Source organism: Lissotriton helveticus, chromosome 1_1 (assembly GCF_964261635.1).
Source record: "Lissotriton helveticus chromosome 1_1, aLisHel1.1, whole genome shotgun sequence".
Classification (NCBI taxonomy): Eukaryota; Metazoa; Chordata; class Amphibia; order Caudata; family Salamandridae; genus Lissotriton; species Lissotriton helveticus.
This window is the reverse complement of record NC_136057.1, coordinates 1,498,002,899-1,498,027,617: the sequence shown is the minus strand read 5'-3', so window position 1 is coordinate 1,498,027,617 and position 24,719 is coordinate 1,498,002,899. Positions and strand designations below refer to the sequence as shown.

General features: G+C 50.0%; 1 protein-coding gene across 1 annotated transcript in view; it reads right to left on the bottom strand.

The window, feature by feature from the left end:
• Window positions 1–24,719, bottom strand: part of SCYL3 (SCY1 like pseudokinase 3) — a 917,463-nt gene that overhangs the window by 178,773 nt on the left and 713,971 nt on the right. Inside the window, exon 11 of the mRNA XM_078686597.1 lies at window positions 2,672–3,411. Coding sequence (XP_078542723.1) covers window positions 2,672–3,411 — 740 coding nt within the window. The remainder of the gene's footprint in view (window positions 1–2,671; window positions 3,412–24,719) is intronic.

Genomic DNA, 24,719 nt, shown 5'->3' with positions numbered 1-24,719 from the left:
ATGTGATAATATGGTTAATGATGATCTTTGTTGTGTATGTTGACTACTGATTTATTGCAACTACTACTGTACAAATGTATTGTATTGGGACTGCTCTGAAAATGGTGCTGTAATTGTGTTAAGTATACTCTTGGTATACACATAAATGCCAGTTAAAAGATATTTTAAAAATATATAGATTTATATTTACATGTAAATATATTACGAGCACAAAACTGATGAACAAATATTCACCTTCATTCAATGCCATTTGCACAAAGAGTGACATTTTGTTCAGCTGATTTCAAAACATACAATATGATATACCTTGTTAATGATATATACCAAAAAGCAAGTCAGTGACTTGGAATAATAATCATAACATAGCACCAAGTCTACATAAAGGAAAATAAAAGCAATTTGTTACAGCAACGATGACAATTACCAAAAAAGTGTAACTTGAACTTACAAATAATTAAAAACCAGGGGCTAGATGTAGGTAAATCCTTTTTACCGATTCTAAAATCCCGAATTTTACTGATTCGGTATTTTAGAATCGGTAAATCTGATGTAGGTAAATTTTCGATATTTTTTACAGAATCGGTAAGATTCGGTAATTACCGAATCGGTATTTACCGATTCGTAATTGCTATTCATTCCTATGAGATTGATTCTCTCTCCGCTGTTGCCCTTTGATATGTTCGCAGCACCGACAACGACGTGGGGACGAGAACTACATCCTAAATACCTTCCGGATCTATCTCCGGATCCCCAGTGCCCAGCGTCCCCGGGCCCGATTTCGAATCCCGCCGTAACACGGATCTTGCAAATCATCATGAATTCATGTTCCCAATAATGAGGTTTAATTGGCCTATCTACAAATATTATGATGAGGAGCACCGAATAAATAGGTTGCCTGCCCCCGCCCTGTCCTGATGAAGACCCCGCAGCAAGGGCACCATTAATCCCTGCATAACCTGAGGGTCGAAACGTCGACAACTGTCTTTCTCCCATCAGCTCCACACCACAACTGTTACATTTATGTATTACGTGGGGCATGTTTTTTGATCAAGAGATATATTTGCATTTTTGCTCGTTTGTATGTTCTAATTTATTTACAAGTGCGTTAAGATCACTGTTTGATTTTATTGTCACAATTCCCCATCCACACTATCCTCACCTTATAACCTTTCCCTTGTTCCCTGGGGCACTATACAACCTTTTGGAAATGGTTATTGCTGGATACTATATCCTGGTTATATCTACGTTGTGAATAAAAACAGTGTAGATTCATTCAGTGTATTACTAATTTTTTGTTTATAATTTGTGGTAATTGCTACTCTCTCACTGGGACCCCTCTTCTCTCAGTACATTCATTCCTATGGGCCTGTCAATTACCGAATCCGTAAATACCGATTCGGTAAATACCGAATAATTCAAGGGTGGCAGGGTGTCACTTTGACACCCTGTTGCACCCCTGATGAGGGCATGTATATGTGCAACATGGCACAGGGGTACATGCACAGATTTGCATATACACAGGTATTCGTTATTTACCACCAACTAATAGTTGGTGGTAAATAACGAATCCTTAAAGCCCTGTGGCACTGTTTACAGTGCCACCTACATCTCAGAATACTGATTCGGTAATTTTACCGAATCTGTATTTTAAGATGCCCTACATCTCAGTATCCAAATACTGGTCGGTAACGGGCAAAAATCGGTATTTTCGGCTGTTACCGACCGGTATTTGGATACCTACATCTGGCCCCAGGTTGTGTCAGTTACTGAATCGACAACCATTCTTTATCTTTCGGTCCACCACATCCTAATGCTACCAGCCAATTCTATTTAAATGGTTCATTACTGGGAGAAGTAGATGCTACGTGGGTACCTTTACCAGCAGATTGTTTTACTTTCATGGCTTAGAAACCTTAAAGGCAATCATTATAAATATTACAGTGAACCCATCAATATACTGGAAAACTAACCTTTGCTTAGTTCTGCATCCAGACCTTTTGCTTCCCCATCCTCCAAACCACATATAGCAGAAAGCAGTTATTCACCTTTTCCTTCTCATAGATCAATAATAACTAATGGGTTGAGTGTGCAACAGATCTAACTGATTGCACTTTGGAGAGAAATTTAGACAGGCACCCATTTAAACAAATCAGCAGTGCAAACACAGCCCAACTTATGAACAACAGAAATAGGAAAGCATCCCAATACACTCTCCTTCACCATCAGTAAATAAGAAACACACAGCCGACGAGTATAGAAAACGGACCGAAGCTACCTAACAAAATGTCAGGTTATGTTTCACAATAGCTTCATTTGCCATGCACACGCCTCCTTCCAAAATACTGCTAATATAAACATTTTCCAGTTAGGTGTTTAGGGAAGTATCACCAAGAAACCAGGAATTAGGCCCAACCACTGAGCAACAGGGAGATCACAGGTTTATGAGCAGGCTCCTGGTCTCCCTTTCTGGATATATTACATTTTGTGAATTAATAAAGAAACCAAAATGCAAAGACAGAATATGGCTTAAATCAAAAGGTGAGGAACACATCCAACTACAATGTATTTCAACCATATCCAGGTGGAACATTCATAAACTATCTCAATCTCAACATTCGACAGTGATGACAAGCTGTAAGTACCTCACCTGCAGTACAGTGAAACATCTTACCTCTGCAACTTCATCTGCAGCAAATTTAGATGAGAAGGTCAGGCTCTGCACATTGCTTCCCTTCTGCGGGCTAATGGTGCCTGAAACCACTTCTAAACTGTCCACAGTAGAAAGTTCCATCGCTGTAGTCTGTAAAAGTAAACTGGTTGAAGAGTGCTTAATCTCTGGGACCATATCAGCAAACCAGTCCAACTCTGGATCTCGAGATGTTCTCTTTACTTGTATTGTGAACTCTTCGCCCAAACCAATCACGGAGGAAGCCTTTTTCTCAAAGGGCTTTTCCTGTGAAATTTTAGGATTCATCGTACTTTCTTCATCCTGATTTGGATGGTCTTGGCTGTTACTGCAGTCTCTCGGAGAGTTTACTTTATTATCTGTAGAATTATTCATTTTTTTTGCATATTGATCCTCAACTGCATTGGACTTGGCAGAAAATGGTTGTGTGACATTGACTGTCCCAAATGCCGTTCTGAAATCTTGGCTGGAAGATTCAAATTCTACCCACAACTTTTCTTCCGTCTTTTTCGGAGGTTGTATCTCTATGCTGTCGCAATTCTCACCAGGCCTCATCTGTACCCTAATCATGCCTTCACTCTTCACATCGTCCCCTTCACTCCAATCCGGCCATTCCTCAACAGGCTTTGCATAATTATTAAAAATGTCTTGTTGATTCATCATCATCCCTGGACTACTGGAATCGTCATTCACTGAGAGCGTAAAGGCAGGAGGAAAGTCTCCCTCTGTTAGGAAACAATGGCAAAGGAACCGATTTAGCACACTTCTATGAAAATGTCTTCTCTCTGAACAATAACCAACACACCAAATTCCAGAAAAGCCTAAGGTGAAGGAAATGAATGATACTTTGTATAACAAGTCATTATTTGGGTATGGCATGGGATGGGGTTAATTTACACCTGGGAAACTATAAAAAAAAAATATTTAACATTTCATGGAAAACGTTACTAAATAATATTATTTTGTCCACATATACATATTGCAACAGCACTTTAGTACAACTGTTCTGCTGTGCAAGTTGTTAAACTTTGTTGATTTTGTGTTATATGGAAAACGCACTCTTCTTTGCAATACAAATAAATTAGTTCAAACATACATAAAAACAAATAATCTTAGAGGAAATCCAGGACTCAACACCAACACGATAGCAGGATACAGATCTTACGGGAAAAAAAGCACCATAGTGATAATATATTCCAAAATCTTCCTAAAAATGCAACATTATAAGTAGGTAAAAGATCATCATTAAAAAACACATCTCAAGTGGAATATTGTTCACAAATTGTGTGTATGGAGATACAATGACTAAGAACAAATGTGACAAGGAAAGTAGCAAAGCTGGATATTCCTTTTGTGCTAAAAATGATTTGGTGCCAATGTGTGAACTGAAAAACGTAACAAATGTAAAAAAAATGGGGTTACGCAATTCGATTCCTTTCTTCATTGCAACCAAGAGGCCAGGACAAAATACTGCTTTATTCCCGTGAGACAGCCAGAGGAACAACAAGCATTAGAAATGCAATCGGGCTCGGATTTATTTGAGTTTGAGCTAATGGCATTGTAAATGCCACTGTCTTTTTGCCATGTGTTATGGAGTGTGTGCATGTGGTGTGTAGTGGAAGTATCTTGGTTGAATTGTAATTTTACCAATGGTGGCATGCTGTGCTTTATATGAATATGTTTAAAAGTAAAGTGTACCATACTGCGATTGCTTGGTGGAAAAGTGCACTGCCGGCTGGAGGTGTGTGTGCCTGGTGGAAGGGTGCACTGACGGCTGGTGGGTGTGTGCTTGGTAAAAGCGTGCAAAGATGGATGATGGTTGTTGGTGTTTGTGCATGGTGAAAGCATTCATTGACGGCTGGGGGTGTGTTGTTGTGTGTGTTGTTTTCTGTGTGCTGGTGAGTGTGTGCTGGTGAGTGTGTGGTGGTGAGTCTGTGGGGGTGAGCCTGGGGAGTGAGTGTGGTGGTGAGTGTGTTGTGTTGAGTGGTGACAAGTGTGTGGTGTTGAGAGACTGAGGTGTGTGGTTTGTGTGTGCGGTGTATGTGTGTGTGGTGTTTTCTGCACACTCACACACTGCCCCTACACATTCACACACTGCTCACCCGCACACTCCCAATGTCACCCTGCATAGTCACACACTGTTTACCCTGCACACTCATTCTGCACACTCACACAATGTGCACCCTGACACACTGTCTCTGCAGTCACTCTGCACTCTACAGTCACTCTGCACTCTACAGTCACTCTGCACTCTACAGTCACTCTGCACTCTACAGTCACTCTGCACTCTACAGTCACTCTGCACTCTACAGTCACTCTGCACTCTACAGTCACTCTGCACTCTACAGTCACTCTGCACTCTACAGTCACTCTGCACTCTACAGTCACTCTGCACTCTACAGTCACTCTGCACTCTACAGTCACTCTGCACTCTACAGTCACTCTGCACTCTACAGTCACTCTGCACTCTACAGTCACTCTGCACTCTACAGTCACTCTGCACTCTACAGTCACTCTGCACTCTACAGTCACTCTGCACTCTACAGTCACTCTGCACTCTACAGTCACTCTGCACTCTACAGTCACTCTGCACTCTACAGTCACTCTGCACTCACTGCTACTCTGCACTCACTGCCACTCTGCACTCTACAGTCACTCTGCACTCTACAGTCACTCTGCACTCACTGCCACTCTGCACTCACTGCCACTCTGCACTCTACAGTCACTCTGCACTCACTGCTACTCTGCACTCACTGCCACTCTGCACTCTACAGTCACTCTGCACTCACTGCTACTCTGCACTCACTGCCACTCTGCACTCTACAGTCACTCTGCACTCTACAGTCACTCTGCACTCTACAGTCACTCTGCACTCTACAGTCACTCTGCACTCTACAGTCACTCTGCACTCTACAGTCACTCTGCACTCTACAGTCACTCTGCACTCTACAGTCACTCTGCACTCTACAGTCACTCTGCACTCTACAGTCACTCTGCACTCTACAGTCACTCTGCACTCTACAGTCACTCTGCACTCTACAGTCACTCTGCACTCACTGCCACTCTGCACTCTACAGTCACTCTGCACTCACTGCCACTCTGCACTCTACAGTCACTCTGCACTCACTGCCACTCTACAGTCACTCTGCACTCTACAGTCACTATGCACTCTACAGTCACTATGCACTCTACAGTCACTCTGCACTCTACAGTCACTCTGCACTCTACAGTCACTCTGCACTCTACAGTCACTCTGCACTCTACAGTCACTCTGCAGTCACTCTGCACTCTACAGTCACTCTGCACTCTACAGTCACTCTGCACTCACTGCCACTCTGCACTCTACAGTCACTCTGCACTCTACAGTCACTCTGCACTCACTGCCACTCTGCACTCTACAGTCACTCTGCACTCTACAGTCACTCTGCACTCACTGCCACTCTGCACTCACTGCCACTCTGCACTCTACAGTCACTCTGCACTCACTGCCACTCTGCACTCTACAGTCACTCTGCACTCACTGCCACTCTGCACTCTACAGTCACTCTGCACTCACTGCCACTCTGCACTCAGTCACTCTGCACTCACTGCCACTCTGCACTCTACAGTCACTCTGCACTCACTGCCACTCTGCACTCTACAGTCACTCTGCACTCTACAGTCACTCTGCACTCTACAGTCACTCTGCACTCTACAGTCACTCTGCACTCACTGCCACTCTGCACTCACTGCCACTCTGCACTCTACAGTCACTCTGCACTCACTGCCACTCTGCACTCTACAGTCACTCTGCACTCACTGCCACTCTACAGTCACTCTGCACTCTACAGTCACTCTGCACTCACTGCCACTCTGCACTCTACAGTCACTCTGCACTCTACAGTCACTCTGCACTCTACAGTCACTCTGCACTCTACAGTCACTCTGCACTCTACAGTCACTCTGCACTCACTGCCACTCTGCACTCACTGCCACTCTGCACTCTACAGTCACTCTGCACTCACTGCCACTCTGCACTCTACAGTCACTCTGCACTCTACAGTCACTCTGCACTCTACAGTCACTCTGCACTCTACAGTCACTCTGCACTCTACAGTCACTCTGCACTCACTGCCACTCTGCACTCTACAGTCACTCTGCACTCTACAGTCACTCTGCACTCTACAGTCACTCTGCACTCTACAGTCACTCTGCACTCTACAGTCACTCTGCACTCACTGCCACTCTGCACTCTACAGTCACTCTGCACTCACTGCCACTCTACAGTCACTCTGCACTCTACAGTCACTCTGCACTCTACAGTCACTCTGCACTCTACAGTAACTCTGCACTCACTGCCACTCTGCACTCTACAGTCACTCTGCACTCTACAGTCACTCTGCACTCACTGCCACTCTGCACTCTACAGTCACTCTGCACTCTACAGTCACTCTGCACTCTACAGTCACTCTGCACTCTACAGTCACTCTGCACTCACTGCCACTCTGCACTCACTGCCACTCTGCACTCACTGCCACTCTGCACTCTACAGTCACTCTGCACTCACTGCTACTCTGCACTCACTGCCACTCTGCACTCTACAGTCACTCTGCACTCACTGCCACTCTGCACTCACTGCCACTCTGCACTCTACAGTCACTCTGCACTCTACAGTCACTCTGCACTCACTGCCACTCTGCACTCTACAGTCACTCTGCACTCTACAGTCACTCTGCACTCTACAGTCACTCTGCACTCTACAGTCACTCACTCTGCACTCTACAGTCACTCTGCACTCTACAGTCACTCTGCACTCACTGCCACTCTGCACTCTACAGTCACTCTGCACTCACTGCCACTCTGCACTCTACAGTCACTCTGCACTCACTGCCACTCTACAGTCACTCTGCACTCTACAGTCACTCTGCACTCTACAGTCACTCTGCACTCTACAGTCACTCTGCACTCTACAGTCACTCTGCACTCTACAGTCACTCTGCACTCTACAGTCACTCTGCACTCTACTGCCACTCTGCACTCACTGCCACTCTACAGTCACTCTGCACTCTACAGTCACTCTGCACTCTACAGTCACTCTGCACTCTACAGTCACTCTGCACTCTACAGTCACTCTGCACTCTACAGTCACTCTGCACTCTACAGTCACTCTGCACTCACTGCCACTCTGCACTCACTGCCACTCTGCACTCTACAGTCACTCTGCACTCACTGCCACTCTGCACTCTACAGTCACTCTGCACTCACTGCCACTCTGCACTCTACAGTCACTCTGCACTCACTGCCACTCTGCACTCTACAGTCACTCTGCACTCACTGCCACTCTACAGTCACTCTGCACTCTACAGTCACTCTGCACTCTACAGTCACTCTGCACTCTACAGTCACTCTGCACTCACTGCCACTCTGCACTCTACAGTCACTCTGCACTCACTGCTACTCTGCACTCACTGCCACTCTGCACTCTACAGTCACTCTGCACTCACTGCTACTCTGCACTCACTGCCACTCTGCACTCTACAGTCACTCTGCACTCACTGCCACTCTACAGTCACTCTGCACTCTACAGTCACTCTGCACTCTACAGTCACTCTGCACTCACTGCTACTCTGCACTCACTGCCACTCTGCACTCTACAGTCACTCTGCACTCACTGCTACTCTGCACTCACTGCCACTCTGCACTCTACAGTCACTCTGCACTCTACAGTCACTCTGCACTCTACAGTCACTCTGCACTCTACAGTCACTCTGCACTCACTGCCACTCTGCACTCTACAGTCACTCTGCACTCTACAGTCACTCTGCACTCTACAGTCACTCTGCACTCTACAGTCACTCTGCACTCTACAGTCACTCTGCACTCTACAGTCACTCTGCACTCACTGCCACTCTGCACTCACTGCCACTCTGCACTCTACAGTCACTCTGCACTCACTGCCACTCTGCACTCTACAGTCACTCTGCACTCACTGCCACTCTGCACTCTACAGTCACTCTGCACTCACTGCCACTCTGCACTCTACAGTCACTCTGCACTCACTGCCACTCTACAGTCACTCTGCACTCTACAGTCACTCTGCACTCTACAGTCACTCTGCACTCTACAGTCACTCTGCACTCACTGCCACTCTGCACTCTACAGTCACTCTGCACTCACTGCTACTCTGCACTCACTGCCACTCTGCACTCTACAGTCACTCTGCACTCACTGCTACTCTGCACTCACTGCCACTCTGCACTCTACAGTCACTCTGCACTCACTGCCACTCTACAGTCACTCTGCACTCTACAGTCACTCTGCACTCTACAGTCACTCTGCACTCACTGCTACTCTGCACTCACTGCCACTCTGCACTCTACAGTCACTCTGCACTCACTGCTACTCTGCACTCACTGCCACTCTGCACTCTACAGTCACTCTGCACTCACTGCTACTCAGCACTCACTGCCACTCTGCACTCTACAGTCACTCTGCACTCACTGCCACTCTACAGTCACTCTGCACTCTACAGTCACTCTGCACTCTACAGTCACTCTGCACTCTACAGTCACTCTGCACTCTACAGTCACTCTGCACTCTACAGTCACTCTGCACTCTACAGTCACTCTGCACTCTACAGTCACTCTGCACTCTACAGTCACTCTGCACTCTACAGTCACTCTGCACTCTACAGTCACTCTGCACTCACTGCCACTCTGCACTCTACTACAGTCACTCTGCACTCTACAGTCACTCTGCACTCACTGCTACTCTGCACTCACTGCCACTCTGCACTCACTGCTACTCTGCACTCACTGCCACTCTGCACTCACTGCCACTCTGCACTCTACAGTCACTCTGCACTCTACAGTCACTCTGCACTCTACAGTCACTCTGCACTCTACAGTCACTCTGCACTCTACAGTCACTCTGCACTCTACAGTCACTCTGCACTCTACAGTCACTCTGCACTCACTGCCACTCTGCACTCACTGCCACTCTGCACTCTACAGTCACTCTGCACTCACTGCCACTCTGCACTCTACAGTCACTCTGCACTCTACAGTCACTCTGCACTCTACAGTCACTCTGCACTCTACAGTCACTCTGCACTCTACAGTCACTCTGCACTCTACAGTCACTCTGCACTCTACAGTCACTCTGCACTCACTGCCACTCTGCACTCTACAGTCACTCTGCACTCACTGCCACTCTGCACTCTACAGTCACTCTGCACTCTACAGTCACTCTGCACTCTACAGTCACTCTGCACCCCACAGTCACTCTGCACCCTACAGTCACTCTGCACTCACTGCTACTCTGCACTCACTGCCACTCTGCACTCTACAGTCACTCTGCACTCACTGCCACTCTGCACTCACTGCCACTCTGCACTCACTGCCACTCTGCACTCTACAGTCACTCTGCACTCACTGCCACTCTGCACTCTACAGTCACTCTGCACTCTACAGTCACTCTGCACTCACTGCCACTCTGCACTCTACAGTCACTCTGCAGTCACTGCCACTCTACAGTCACTCTGCACTCTACAGTCACTCTGCACTCACTGCCACTCTGCACTCTACAGTCACTCTGCACTCACTGCCACTCTACAGTCACTCTGCACTCTACAGTCACTCTGCACTCTACAGTCACTCTGCACTCTACAGTCACTCTGCACTCTACAGTCACTCTGCACTCTACAGTCACTCTGCACTCTACAGTCACTCTGCACTCTACAGTCACTCTGCACTCACTGCCACTCTGCACTCTACAGTCACTCTGCACTCACTGCCACTCTGCACTCTACAGTCACTCTGCACTCACTGCCACTCTGCACTCTACAGTCACTCTGCACTCTACAGTCACTCTGCACTCTACAGTCACTCTGCACTCACTGCCACTCTGCACTCTACAGTCACTCTGCACTCTACAGTCACTCTGCACTCTACAGTCACTCTGCACTCTACAGTCACTCTGCACTCACTGCCACTCTACAGTCACTCTGCACTCTACAGTCACTCTGCACTCACTGCCACTCTACAGTCACTCTGCACTCACTGCCACTCTACAGTCACTCTGCACTCTACAGTCACTCTGCACTCACTGCCACTCTACAGTCACTCTGCACTCACTGCCACTCTGCACTCTACAGTCACTCTGCACTCTACAGTCACTCTGCACTCTACAGTCACTCTGCACTCTACAGTCACTCTGCACTCTACAGTCACTCTGCACTCTACAGTCACTCTGCACTCTACAGTCACTCTGCACTCTACAGTCACTCTGCACTCTACAGTCACTCTGCACTCTACAGTCACTCTGCACTCTACAGTCACTCTGCACTCACTGCCACTCTGCACTCTACAGTCACTCTGCACTCACTGCCACTCTGCACTCTACAGTCACTCTGCACTCACTGCCACTCTGCACTCTACAGTCACTCTGCACTCACTGCCACTCTGCACTCTACAGTCACTCTGCACTCACTGCCACTCTACAGTCACTCTGCACTCTACAGTCACTCTGCACTCACTGCTACTCTGCACTCACTGCCACTCTGCACTCTACAGTCACTCTGCACTCACTGCCACTCTGCACTCTACAGTCACTCTGCACTCACTGCCACTCTACAGTCACTCTGCACTCTACAGTCACTCTGCACTCACTGCCACTCTGCACTCACTGCCACTCTGCACTCTACAGTCACTCTGCACTCACTGCCACTCTACAGTCACTCTGCACTCTACAGTCACTCTGCACTCTACAGTCACTCTGCACTCTACAGTCACTCTGCACTCTACAGTCACTCTGCACTCTACAGTCACTCTGCACTCTACAGTCACTCTGCACTCTACAGTCACTCTGCACTCTACAGTCACTCTGCACTCACTGCCACTCTGCACTCTACAGTCACTCTGCACTCACTGCCACTCTGCACTCTACAGTCACTCTGCACTCTACAGTCACTCTGCACTCTACAGTCACTCTGCACTCTACAGTCACTCTGCACTCTACAGTCACTCTGCACTCTACAGTCACTCTGCACTCTACAGTCACTCTGCACTCTACAGTCACTCTGCACTCTACAGTCACTCTGCACTCTACAGTCACTCTGCACTCTACTGCCACTCTGCACTCTACTGCCACTCTGCACTCTACAGTCACTCTGCACTCACTGCCACTCTGCACTCTACAGTCACTCTGCACTCTACAGTCACTCTGCACTCTACAGTCACTCTGCACTCTACAGTCACTCTGCACTCTACAGTCACTCTGCACTCTACAGTCACTCTGCACTCTACAGTCACTCTGCACTCTACAGTCACTCTGCAGTCACTCTGCACTCTACAGTCACTCTGCACTCTACAGTCACTCTGCACTCACTGCCACTCTGCACTCTACAGTCACTCTGCACTCTACAGTCACTCTGCACTCACTGCCACTCTGCACTCTACAGTCACTCTGCACTCTACAGTCACTCTGCACTCACTGCCACTCTGCACTCACTGCCACTCTGCACTCTACAGTCACTCTGCACTCACTGCCACTCTGCACTCTACAGTCACTCTGCACTCACTGCCACTCTGCACTCTACAGTCACTCTGCACTCACTGCCACTCTGCACTCAGTCACTCTGCACTCACTGCCACTCTGCACTCTACAGTCACTCTGCACTCACTGCCACTCTGCACTCTACAGTCACTCTGCACTCTACAGTCACTCTGCACTCACTGCCACTCTGCACTCTACAGTCACTCTGCACTCTACAGTCACTCTGCACTCTACAGTCACTCTGCACTCTACAGTCACTCTGCACTCTACAGTCACTCTGCACTCACTGCCACTCTGCACTCTACAGTCACTCTGCACTCTACAGTCACTCTGCACTCTACAGTCACTCTGCACTCTACAGTCACTCTGCACTCTACAGTCACTCTGCACTCACTGCCACTCTGCACTCTACAGTCACTCTGCACTCACTGCCACTCTACAGTCACTCTGCACTCTACAGTCACTCTGCACTCTACAGTCACTCTGCACTCTACAGTAACTCTGCACTCACTGCCACTCTGCACTCTACAGTCACTCTGCACTCTACAGTCACTCTGCACTCACTGCCACTCTGCACTCTACAGTCACTCTGCACTCACTGCCACTCTGCACTCTACAGTCACTCTGCACTCACTGCCACTCTGCACTCTACAGTCACTCTGCACTCACTGCCACTCTGCACTCTACAGTCACTCTGCACTCACTGCCACTCTGCACTCTACAGTCACTCTGCACTCACTGCTACTCTGCACTCACTGCCACTCTGCACTCTACAGTCACTCTGCACTCACTGCTACTCTGCACTCACTGCCACTCTGCACTCTACAGTCACTCTGCACTCTACAGTCACTCTGCACTCTACAGTCACTCTGCACTCTACAGTCACTCTGCACTCTACAGTCACTCTGCACTCTACAGTCACTCTGCACTCTACAGTCACTCTGCACTCTACAGTCACTCTGCACTCTACAGTCACTCTGCACTCTACAGTCACTCTGCACTCTACAGTCACTCTGCACTCTACAGTCACTCTGCACTCACTGCCACTCTGCACTCTACAGTCACTCTGCACTCACTGCCACTCTGCACTCTACAGTCACTCTGCACTCACTGCCACTCTACAGTCACTCTGCACTCTACAGTCACTATGCACTCTACAGTCACTATGCACTCTACAGTCACTCTGCACTCTACAGTCACTCTGCACTCTACAGTCACTCTGCACTCTACAGTCACTCTGCACTCTACAGTCACTCTGCAGTCACTCTGCACTCTACAGTCACTCTGCACTCTACAGTCACTCTGCACTCACTGCCACTCTGCACTCTACAGTCACTCTGCACTCTACAGTCACTCTGCACTCACTGCCACTCTGCACTCACTGCCACTCTGCACTCTACAGTCACTCTGCACTCACTGCCACTCTGCACTCTACAGTCACTCTGCACTCACTGCCACTCTGCACTCTACAGTCACTCTGCACTCACTGCCACTCTGCACTCAGTCACTCTGCACTCACTGCCACTCTGCACTCTACAGTCACTCTGCACTCACTGCCACTCTGCACTCTACAGTCACTCTGCACTCTACAGTCACTCTGCACTCTACAGTCACTCTGCACTCTACAGTCACTCTGCACTACACTGCCACTCTGCACTCACTGCCACTCTGCACTCTACAGTCACTCTGCACTCACTGCCACTCTGCACTCTACAGTCACTCTGCACTCACTGCCACTCTACAGTCACTCTGCACTCTACAGTCACTCTGCACTCACTGCCACTCTGCACTCTACAGTCACTCTGCACTCTACAGTCACTCTGCACTCTACAGTCACTCTGCACTCTACAGTCACTCTGCACTCTACAGTCACTCTGCACTCACTGCCACTCTGCACTCACTGCCACTCTGCACTCTACAGTCACTCTGCACTCACTGCCACTCTGCACTCTACAGTCACTCTGCACTCTACAGTCACTCTGCACTCTACAGTCACTCTGCACTCTACAGTCACTCTGCACTCTACAGTCACTCTGCACTCACTGCCACTCTGCACTCTACAGTCACTCTGCACTCTACAGTCACTCTGCACTCTACAGTCACTCTGCACTCTACAGTCACTCTGCACTCTACAGTCACTCTGCACTCACTGCCACTCTGCACTCTACAGTCACTCTGCACTCACTGCCACTCTACAGTCACTCTGCACTCTACAGTCACTCTGCACTCTACAGTCACTCTGCACTCTACAGTAACTCTGCACTCACTGCCACTCTGCACTCTACAGTCACTCTGCACTCTACAGTCACTCTGCACTCACTGCCACTCTGCACTCTACAGTCACTCTGCACTCTACAGTCACTCTGCACTCTACAGTCACTCTGCACTCTACAGTCACTCTGCACTCACTGCCACTCTGCACTCACTGCCACTCTGCACTCACTGCCACTCTGCACTCTACAGTCACTCTGCACTCACTGCTACTCTGCACTCACTGCCACTCTGCACTCTACAGTCACTCTGCACTCACTGCCACTCTGCACTCACTGCCACTCTGCACTCTACAGTCACTCTGCACTCTACAGTCACTCTGCACTCACTGCCACTCTGCACTCTACAGTCACTCTGCACTCTACAGTCACTCTGCACTCTACAGTCACTCTGCACTCTACAGTCACTCACTCTGCACTCTACAGTCACTCTGCACTCTACAGTCACTCTGCACTCACTGCCACTCTGCACTCTACAGTCACTCTGCACTCACTGCCACTCTGCACTCTACAGTCACTCTGCACTCACTGCCACTCTACAGTCACTCTGCACTCTACAGTCACTCTGCACTCTACAGTCACTCTGCACTCTACAGTCACTCTGCACTCTACAGTCACTCTGCACTCTACAGTCACTCTGCACTCTACAGTCACTCTGCACTCTACTGCCACTCTGCACTCACTGCCACTCTACAGTCACTCTGCACTCTACAGTCACTCTGCACTCTACAGTCACTCTGCACTCTACAGTCACTCTGCACTCTACAGTCACTCTGCACTCTACAGTCACTCTGCACTCTACAGTCACTCTGCACTCACTGCCACTCTGCACTCACTGCCACTCTGCACTCTACAGTCACTCTGCACTCACTGCCACTCTGCACTCTACAGTCACTCTGCACTCACTGCCACTCTGCACTCTACAGTCACTCTGCACTCACTGCCACTCTGCACTCTACAGTCACTCTGCACTCACTGCCACTCTACAGTCACTCTGCACTCTACAGTCACTCTGCACTCTACAGTCACTCTGCACTCTACAGTCACTCTGCACTCACTGCCACTCTGCACTCTACAGTCACTCTGCACTCACTGCTACTCTGCACTCACTGCCACTCTGCACTCTACAGTCACTCTGCACTCACTGCTACTCTGCACTCACTGCCACTCTGCACTCTACAGTCACTCTGCACTCACTGCCACTCTACAGTCACTCTGCACTCTACAGTCACTCTGCACTCTACAGTCACTCTGCACTCACTGCTACTCTGCACTCACTGCCACTCTGCACTCTACAGTCACTCTGCACTCACTGCAATCTACAGTCACTCTGCACTCACTGTCACTCTGCACTCTACAGTCACTCTGCACTCTACAGTCACTCTGCACTCTACAGTCACTCTGCACTCTACAGTCACTCTGCACTCACTGCCACTCTGCACTCTACAGTCACTCTGCACTCTACAGTCACTCTGCACTCTACAGTCACTCTGCACTCTACAGTCACTCTGCACTCTACAGTCACTCTGCACTCTACAGTCACTCTGCACTCTACAGTCACTCTGCACTCACTGCCACTCTGCACTCACTGCCACTCTGCACTCTACAGTCACTCTGCACTCACTGCCACTCTGCACTCTACAGTCACTCTGCACTCACTGCCACTCTGCACTCTACAGTCACTCTGCACTCACTGCCACTCTGCACTCTACAGTCACTCTGCACTCACTGCCACTCTACAGTCACTCTGCACTCTACAGTCACTCTGCACTCTACAGTCACTCTGCACTCTACAGTCACTCTGCACTCACTGCCACTCTGCACTCTACAGTCACTCTGCACTCACTGCTACTCTGCACTCACTGCCACTCTGCACTCTACAGTCACTCTGCACTCACTGCTACTCTGCACTCACTGCCACTCTGCACTCTACAGTCACTCTGCACTCACTGCCACTCTACAGTCACTCTGCACTCTACAGTCACTCTGCACTCTACAGTCACTCTGCACTCTCACAGCCACTCTGCACTCACTGCCACTCTGCACTCTACAGTCACTCTGCACTCACTGCTACTCTGCACTCACTGCCACTCTGCACTCTACAGTCACTCTGCACTCACTGCTACTCAGCACTCACTGCCACTCTGCACTCTACAGTCACTCTGCACTCATCTGCAACTCTACAGTCACTCTGCACTCTACAGTCACTCTGCACTCTACAGTCACTCTGCACTCTACAGTCACTCTGCACTCTACAGTCACTCTGCACTCTACAGTCACTCTGCACTCTACAGTCACTCTGCACTCTACAGTCACTCTGCACTCTACAGTCACTCTGCACTCTACAGTCACTCTGCACTCTACAGTCACTCTGCACTCTACAGTCACTCTGCACTCACTGCTCACTCTGCACTCTACTACAGTCACTCTGCACTCTACAGTCACTCTGCACTCACTGCTACTCTGCACTCACTGCCACTCTGCACTCACTGCTACTCTGCACTCACTGCCACTCTGCACTCACTGCCACTCTGCACTCTACAGTCACTCTGCACTCTACAGTCACTCTGCACTCTACAGTCACTCTGCACTCTACAGTCACCTGCACTCACTGCACTCTACAGTCACTCTGCACTCTACAGTCACTCTGCACTCTACAGTCACTCTGCACTCACTGCCACTCTGCACTCACTGCCACTCTGCACTCTACAGTCACTCTGCACTCACTGCCACTCTGCACTCTACAGTCACTCTGCACTCTACAGTCACTCTGCATCATGCCACTCCTACTCAGCAATCACTGCACTCCTGCACTCTACAGTCACTCTGCACTCTACAGTCACTCTGCACTCTACAGTCACTCTGCACTCACGGCCACTCTGCACTCTACAGTCACTCTGCACTCACTGCCACTCTGCACTCTACAGTCACTCTGCACTCTACAGTCACTCTGCACTCTACAGTCACTCTGCACCTCACAGTCACTCTGCACCTCTACAGTCACTCTGCACTCACTGCTACTCTGCACTCACTGCCACTCTGCACTCTACAGTCACTCTGCACTCACTGCCACTCTGCACTCACTGCCACTCTGCACTCTACAGTCACTCTGCACTCACTGCCACTCTGCACTCTACAGTCACTCTGCACTCACTGCCACTCTGCACTCTACAGTCACTCTGCACTCTACAGTCACTCTGCACTCACTGCCACTCTGCACTCTACAGTCACTCTGCAAGTCACTGCCACTCTACAGTCACTCTGCACTCTACAGTCACTCTGCACTCACTGCCACTCTGCACTCTACAGTCACTCTGCACTCACTGCCACTCTACAGTCACTCTGCACTCTACAGTCACTCTGCACTCTACAGTCACTCTGCACTCTACAGTCACTCTGCACTCTACAGTCACTCTGCACTCTACAGTCACTCTGCACTCTACAGTCACTCTGCACTCTACAGTCACTCTGCACTCACTGCCACTCTGCACTCTACAGTCACTCTGCACTCACTGCCACTCTGCACTCTACAGTCACTCTGCACTCACTGCCACTCTGCACTCTACAGTCACTCTGCACTCTACAGTCACTCTGCACTCTACAGTCACTCTGCACTCACTGCCACTCTGCACTCTACAGTCACTCTGCACTCTACAGTCACTCTGCACTCTACAGTCACTCTGCACTCTACAGTCACTCTGCACTCACTGCCACTCTACAGTCACTCTGCACTCTACAGTCACTCTGCACTCACTGCCACTCTACAGTCACTCTGCACTCACTGCCACTCTGACAGTCACTCTGCACTCTACAGTCACTCTGCACTCACTGCCACTCTACAGTCACTCTGCACTCACTGCCACTCTGCACTCTACAGTCACTCTGCACTCTACAGTCACTCTGCACTCTACAGTCACTCTGCACTCTACAGTCACTCTGCACTCTACAGTCACTCTGCACTCTACAGTCACTCTGCACTCTACAGTCACTCTGCACTCTACAGTCACTCTGCACTCTACAGTCACTCTGCACTCTACAGTCACTCTGCACTCTACAGTCACTCTGCACTCACTGCCACTCTGCACTCTACAGTCACTCTGCACTCACTGCCACTCTGCACTCTACAGTCACTCTGCACTCACTGCCACTCTGCACTCTACAGTCACTCTGCACTCACTGCCACTCTGCACTCTACAGTCACTCTACAGTCTACAGTCACTCTGCACTCACTGCCACTCTGCACTCTACAGTCACTCTGCACTCTACAGTCACTCTGCACTCTACAGTCACTCTGCACTCTACAGTCACTCTGCACTCTACAGTCACTCTGCACACAGTCACTCTGCACTCTACAGTCACTCTGCACTCACTGCCACTCTGCACTCACTGCCACTCTGCACTCTACAGTCACTCTGCACTCTACAGTCACTCTGCACTCTACAGTCACTCTGCACTCTACAGTCACTCTGCACTCTACAGTCACTCTGCACTCTACAGTCACTCTGCACTCTACAGTCACTCTGCACTCTACAGTCACTCTGCACTCTACAGTCTACAGTCACTCTGCACTCACTGCCACTCTGCACTCTACAGTCACTCTGCACTCTACAGTCACTCTGCACTCTACAGTCACTCTGCACTCTACAGTCACTCTGCACTCTACAGTCACTCTGCACTCTACAGTCACTCTGCACTCACTGCCACTCTGCACTCTACAGTCACTCTGCACTCTACAGTCACTCTGCACTCACTGCCACTCTGCACTCTACAGTCACTCTGCACTCTACAGTCACTCTGCACTCTACAGTCACTCTGCACTCTACAGTCACTCTGCACTCTACAGTCACTCTGCACTCTACAGTCACTCTGCACCCCACAGTCACTCTGCACTCCACAGTCACTCTGCACTCACTGCTACTCTGCACTCACTGCCACTCTGCACTCTACAGTCACTCTGCACTCACTGCCACTCTGCACTCTACAGTCACTCTGCACTCACTGCCACTCTACAGTCACTCTGCACTCTACAGTCACTCTGCACTCACTGCCACTCTGCACTCACTGCCACTCTGCACTCTACAGTCACTCTGCACTCACTGCCACTCTACAGTCACTCTGCACTCTACAGTCACTCTGCACTCTACAGTCACTCTGCACTCTACAGTCACTCTGCACTCTACAGTCACTCTGCACTCTACAGTCACTCTGCACTCTACAGTCACTCTGCACTCTACAGTCACTCTGCACTCACTGCCACTCTGCACTCTACAGTCACTCTGCACTCACTGCCACTCTGCACTCTACAGTCACTCTGCACTCTACAGTCACTCTGCACTCTACAGTCACTCTGCACTCTACAGTCACTCTGCACTCTACAGTCACTCTGCACTCTACAGTCACTCTGCACTCTACAGTCACTCTGCACTCTACAGTCACTCTGCACTCTACAGTCACTCTGCACTCTACAGTCACTCTGCACTCTACTGCCACTCTGCACTCTACTGCCACTCTGCACTCTACAGTCACTCTGCACTCACTGCCACTCTGCACTCTACAGTCACTCTGCACTCTACAGTCACTCTGCACTCTACAGTCACTCTGCACTCTACAGTCACTCTGCACTCACTGCCACTCTGCACTCTACAGTCACTCTGCACTCTACAGTCACTCTGCACTCTACAGTCACTCTGCACTCTACAGTCACTCTGCACTCTACAGTCACTCTGCACTCTACAGTCACTCTGCACTCTACAGTCACTCTGCACTCACTGCCACTCTGCACTCTACAGTCACTCTGCACTCACTGCCACTCTGCACTCACTGCCACTCTGCACTCTACAGTCACTCTGCACTCTACAGTCACTCTGCACTCACTGCCACTCTGCACTCACTGCCACTCTGCACTCACTGCCACTCTGCACTCTACAGTCACTCTGCACTCACTGCCACTCTGCACTCTACAGTCACTCTGCACTCTACAGTCACTCTGCACTCTACAGTCACTCTGCACTCTACAGTCACTCTGCACTCTACAGTCACTCTGCACTCTACAGTCACTCTGCACTCTACAGTCACTCTGCACTCTACAGTCACTCTGCACTCTACAGTCACTCTGCACTCTACAGTCACTCTGCACTCTACAGTCACTCTGCACTCTACAGTCACTCTGCACTCTACAGTCACTCTGCACTCTACTGCCACTCTGCACTCTACAGTCACTCTGCACTCTACAGTCACTCTGCACTCTACAGTCACTCTGCACTCTACAGTCACTCTGCACTCTACAGTCACTCTGCACTCTACAGTCACTCTGCACTCTACAGTCACTCTGCACTCTACAGTCACTCTGCACTCACTGCCACTCTGCACTCTACAGTCACTCTGCACTCTACAGTCACTCTGCACTCTACAGTCACTCTGCACTCTACAGTCACTCTGCACTCTACAGTCACTCTGCACTCTACAGTCACTCTGCACTCTACAGTCACTCTGCACTCACTGCCACTCTGCACTCTACAGTCACTCTGCACTCACTGCCACTCTGCACTCACTGCCACTCTGCACTCTACAGTCACTCTGCACTCTACAGTCACTCTGCACTCACTGCCACTCTGCACTCACTGCCACTCTGCACTCACTGCCACTCTGCACTCTACAGTCACTCTGCACTCACTGCCACTCTGCACTCTACAGTCACTCTGCACTCACTGCCACTCTGCACTCTACAGTCACTCTGCACTCACTGCCACTCTGCACTCACTGCCACTCTGCACTCTACAGTCACTCTGCACTCACTGCCACTCTGCACTCTACAGTCACTCTGCACTCACTGCCACTCTGCACTCACTGCCACTCTGCACTCTACAGTCACTCTGCACTCTACAGTCACTCTGCACTCACTGCCACTCTGCACTCACTGCCACTCTGCACTCTACAGTCACTCTGCACTCACTGCCACTCTGCACTCTACAGTCACTCTGCAGTCACTCTGCACTCTACAGTCACTCTGCACTCACTGCCACTCTGCACTCACTGCCACTCTGCACTCTACAGTCACTCTGCACTCACTGCCACTCTGCACTCTACAGTCACTCTGCACTCACTGCCACTCTGCACTCTACAGTCACTCTGCACTCTACAGTCACTCTGCACTCTACAGTCACTCTGCACTCTACAGTCACTCTGCACTCTACAGTCACTCTGCACTCTACAGTCACTCTGCACTCTACAGTCACTCTGCACTCTACAGTCACTCTGCACCCCACAGTCACTCTGCACTCTACAGTCACTCTGCACTCACTGCTACTCTGCACTCACTGCCACTCTGCACTCTACAGTCACTCTGCACTCACTGCCACTCTACAGTCACTCTGCACTCACTGCCACTCTGCACTCTACAGTCACTCTGCACTCTACAGTCACTCTGCACTCACTGCCACTCTACAGTCACTCTGCACTCACTGCCACTCTGCACTCTACAGTCACTCTGCACTCTACAGTCACTCTGCACTCTACAGTCACTCTGCACTCTACAGTCACTCTGCACTCTACAGTCACTCTGCACTCTACAGTCACTCTGCACTCACTGCCACTCTGCACTCTACAGTCACTCTGCACTCACTGCCACTCTGCACTCACTGCCACTCTGCACTCTACAGTCACTCTGCACTCACTGCCACTCTGCACTCTACAGTCACTCTGCACTCTACAGTCACTCTGCACTCACTGCCACTCTACAGTCACTCTGCACTCACTGCCACTCTGCACTCTACAGTCACTCTGCACTCTACAGTCACTCTGCACTCTACAGTCACTCTGCACTCTACAGTCACTCTGCACTCTACAGTCACTCTGCACTCTACAGTCACTCTGCACTCACTGCCACTCTGCACTCTACAGTCACTCTGCACTCACTGCCACTCTGCACTCTACAGTCACTCTGCACTCACTGCCACTCTGCACTCACTGCCACTCTGCACTCTACAGTCACTCTGCACTCTACAGTCACTCTGCACTCACTGCCACTCTGCACTCACTGCCACTCTGCACTCTACAGTCACTCTGCACTCACTGCCACTCTGCACTCTACAGTCACTCTGCAGTCACTCTGCACTCTACAGTCACTCTGCACTCACTGCCACTCTGCACTCTACAGTCACTCTGCACTCACTGCCACTCTGCACTCTACAGTCACTCTGCACTCACTGCCACTCTGCACTCTACAGTCACTCTGCACTCTACAGTCACTCTGCACTCTACAGTCACTCTGCACTCTACAGTCACTCTGCACTCTACAGTCACTCTGCACTCTACAGTCACTCTGCACTCTACAGTCACTCTGCACCCCACAGTCACTCTGCACTCTACAGTCACTCTGCACTCACTGCTACTCTGCACTCACTGCCACTCTGCACTCTACAGTCACTCTGCACTCTACTGCCACTCTGCACTCTACAGTCACTCTGCACTCTACAGTCACTCTGCACTCTACAGTCACTCTGCACTCTACAGTCACTCTGCACTCTACAGTCACTCTGCACTCTACAGTCACTCTGCACTCTACAGTCACTCTGCACTCTACAGTCACTCTGCACTCTACAGTCACTCTGCACTCTACAGTCACTCTGCACTCTACAGTCACTCTGCACTCTACAGTCACTCTGCACTCTACTGCCACTCTGCACTCACTGCCACTCTGCACTCTACAGTCACTCTGCACTCACTGCCACTCTGCACTCTACAGTCACTCTGCACTCTACAGTCACTCTGCACTCTACAGTCACTCTGCACTCTACAGTCACTCTGCACTCACTGCCACTCTGCACTCTACAGTCACTCTGCACTCTACAGTCACTCTGCACTCTACAGTCACTCTGCACTCACTGCCACTCTGCACTCTACTGCCACTCTGCACTCTACAGTCACTCTGCACTCACTGCCACTCTGCACTCACTGCCACTCTGCACTCTACAGTCACTCTGCACTCACTGCCACTCTGCACTCTACAGTCACTCTGCACTCTACAGTCACTCTGCACTCACTGCCACTCTGCACTCTACAGTCACTCTGCACTCTACAGTCACTCTGCACTCTACAGTCACTCTGCACTCTACAGTCACTCTGCACTCTACAGTCACTCTGCACTCTACAGTCACTCTGCACTCTACAGTCACTCTGCACTCTACAGTCACTCTGCACTCTACAGTCACTCTGCACTCTACAGTCACTCTGCACTCTACAGTCACTCTGCACTCTACAGTCACTCTGCACTCTACAGTCACTCTGCACTCTACAGTCACTCTGCACTCTACTGCCACTCTGCACTCACTGCCACTCTGCACTCACTGCCACTCTGCACTCTACAGTCACTCTGCACTCTACAGTCACTCTGCACTCTACAGTCACTCTGCACTCTACAGTCACTCTGCACTCTACAGTCACTCTGCACTCACTGCCACTCTGCACTCTACAGTCACTCTGCACTCTACAGTCACTCTGCACTCTACAGTCACTCTGCACTCACTGCCACTCTGCACTCTACTGCCACTCTGCACTCTACAGTCACTCTGCACTCACTGCCACTCTGCACTCACTGCCACTCTGCACTCTACAGTCACTCTGCACTCACTGCCACTCTGCACTCTACAGTCACTCTGCACTCTACAGTCACTCTGCACTCACTGCCACTCTGCACTCTACAGTCACTCTGCACTCTACTGCCACTCTGCACTCTACAGTCACTCTGCACTCTACAGTCACTCTGCACTCTACAGTCACTCTGCACTCTACAGTCACTCTGCACTCTACAGTCACTCTGCACTCTACAGTCACTCTGCACTCTACAGTCACTCTGCACTCTACAGTCACTCTGCACTCTACAGTCACTCTGCACTCTACAGTCACTCTGCACTCTACAGTCACTCTGCACTCTACAGTCACTCTGCACTCTACTGCCACTCTGCACTCACTGCCACTCTGCACTCTACAGTCACTCTGCACTCACTGCCACTCTGCACTCTACAGTCACTCTGCACTCTACAGTCACTCTGCACTCTACAGTCACTCTGCACTCTACAGTCACTCTGCACTCACTGCCACTCTGCACTCTACAGTCACTCTGCACTCTACAGTCACTCTGCACTCTACAGTCACTCTGCACTCACTGCCACTCTGCACTCTACTGCCACTCTGCACTCTACAGTCACTCTGCACTCTACTGCCACTCTGCA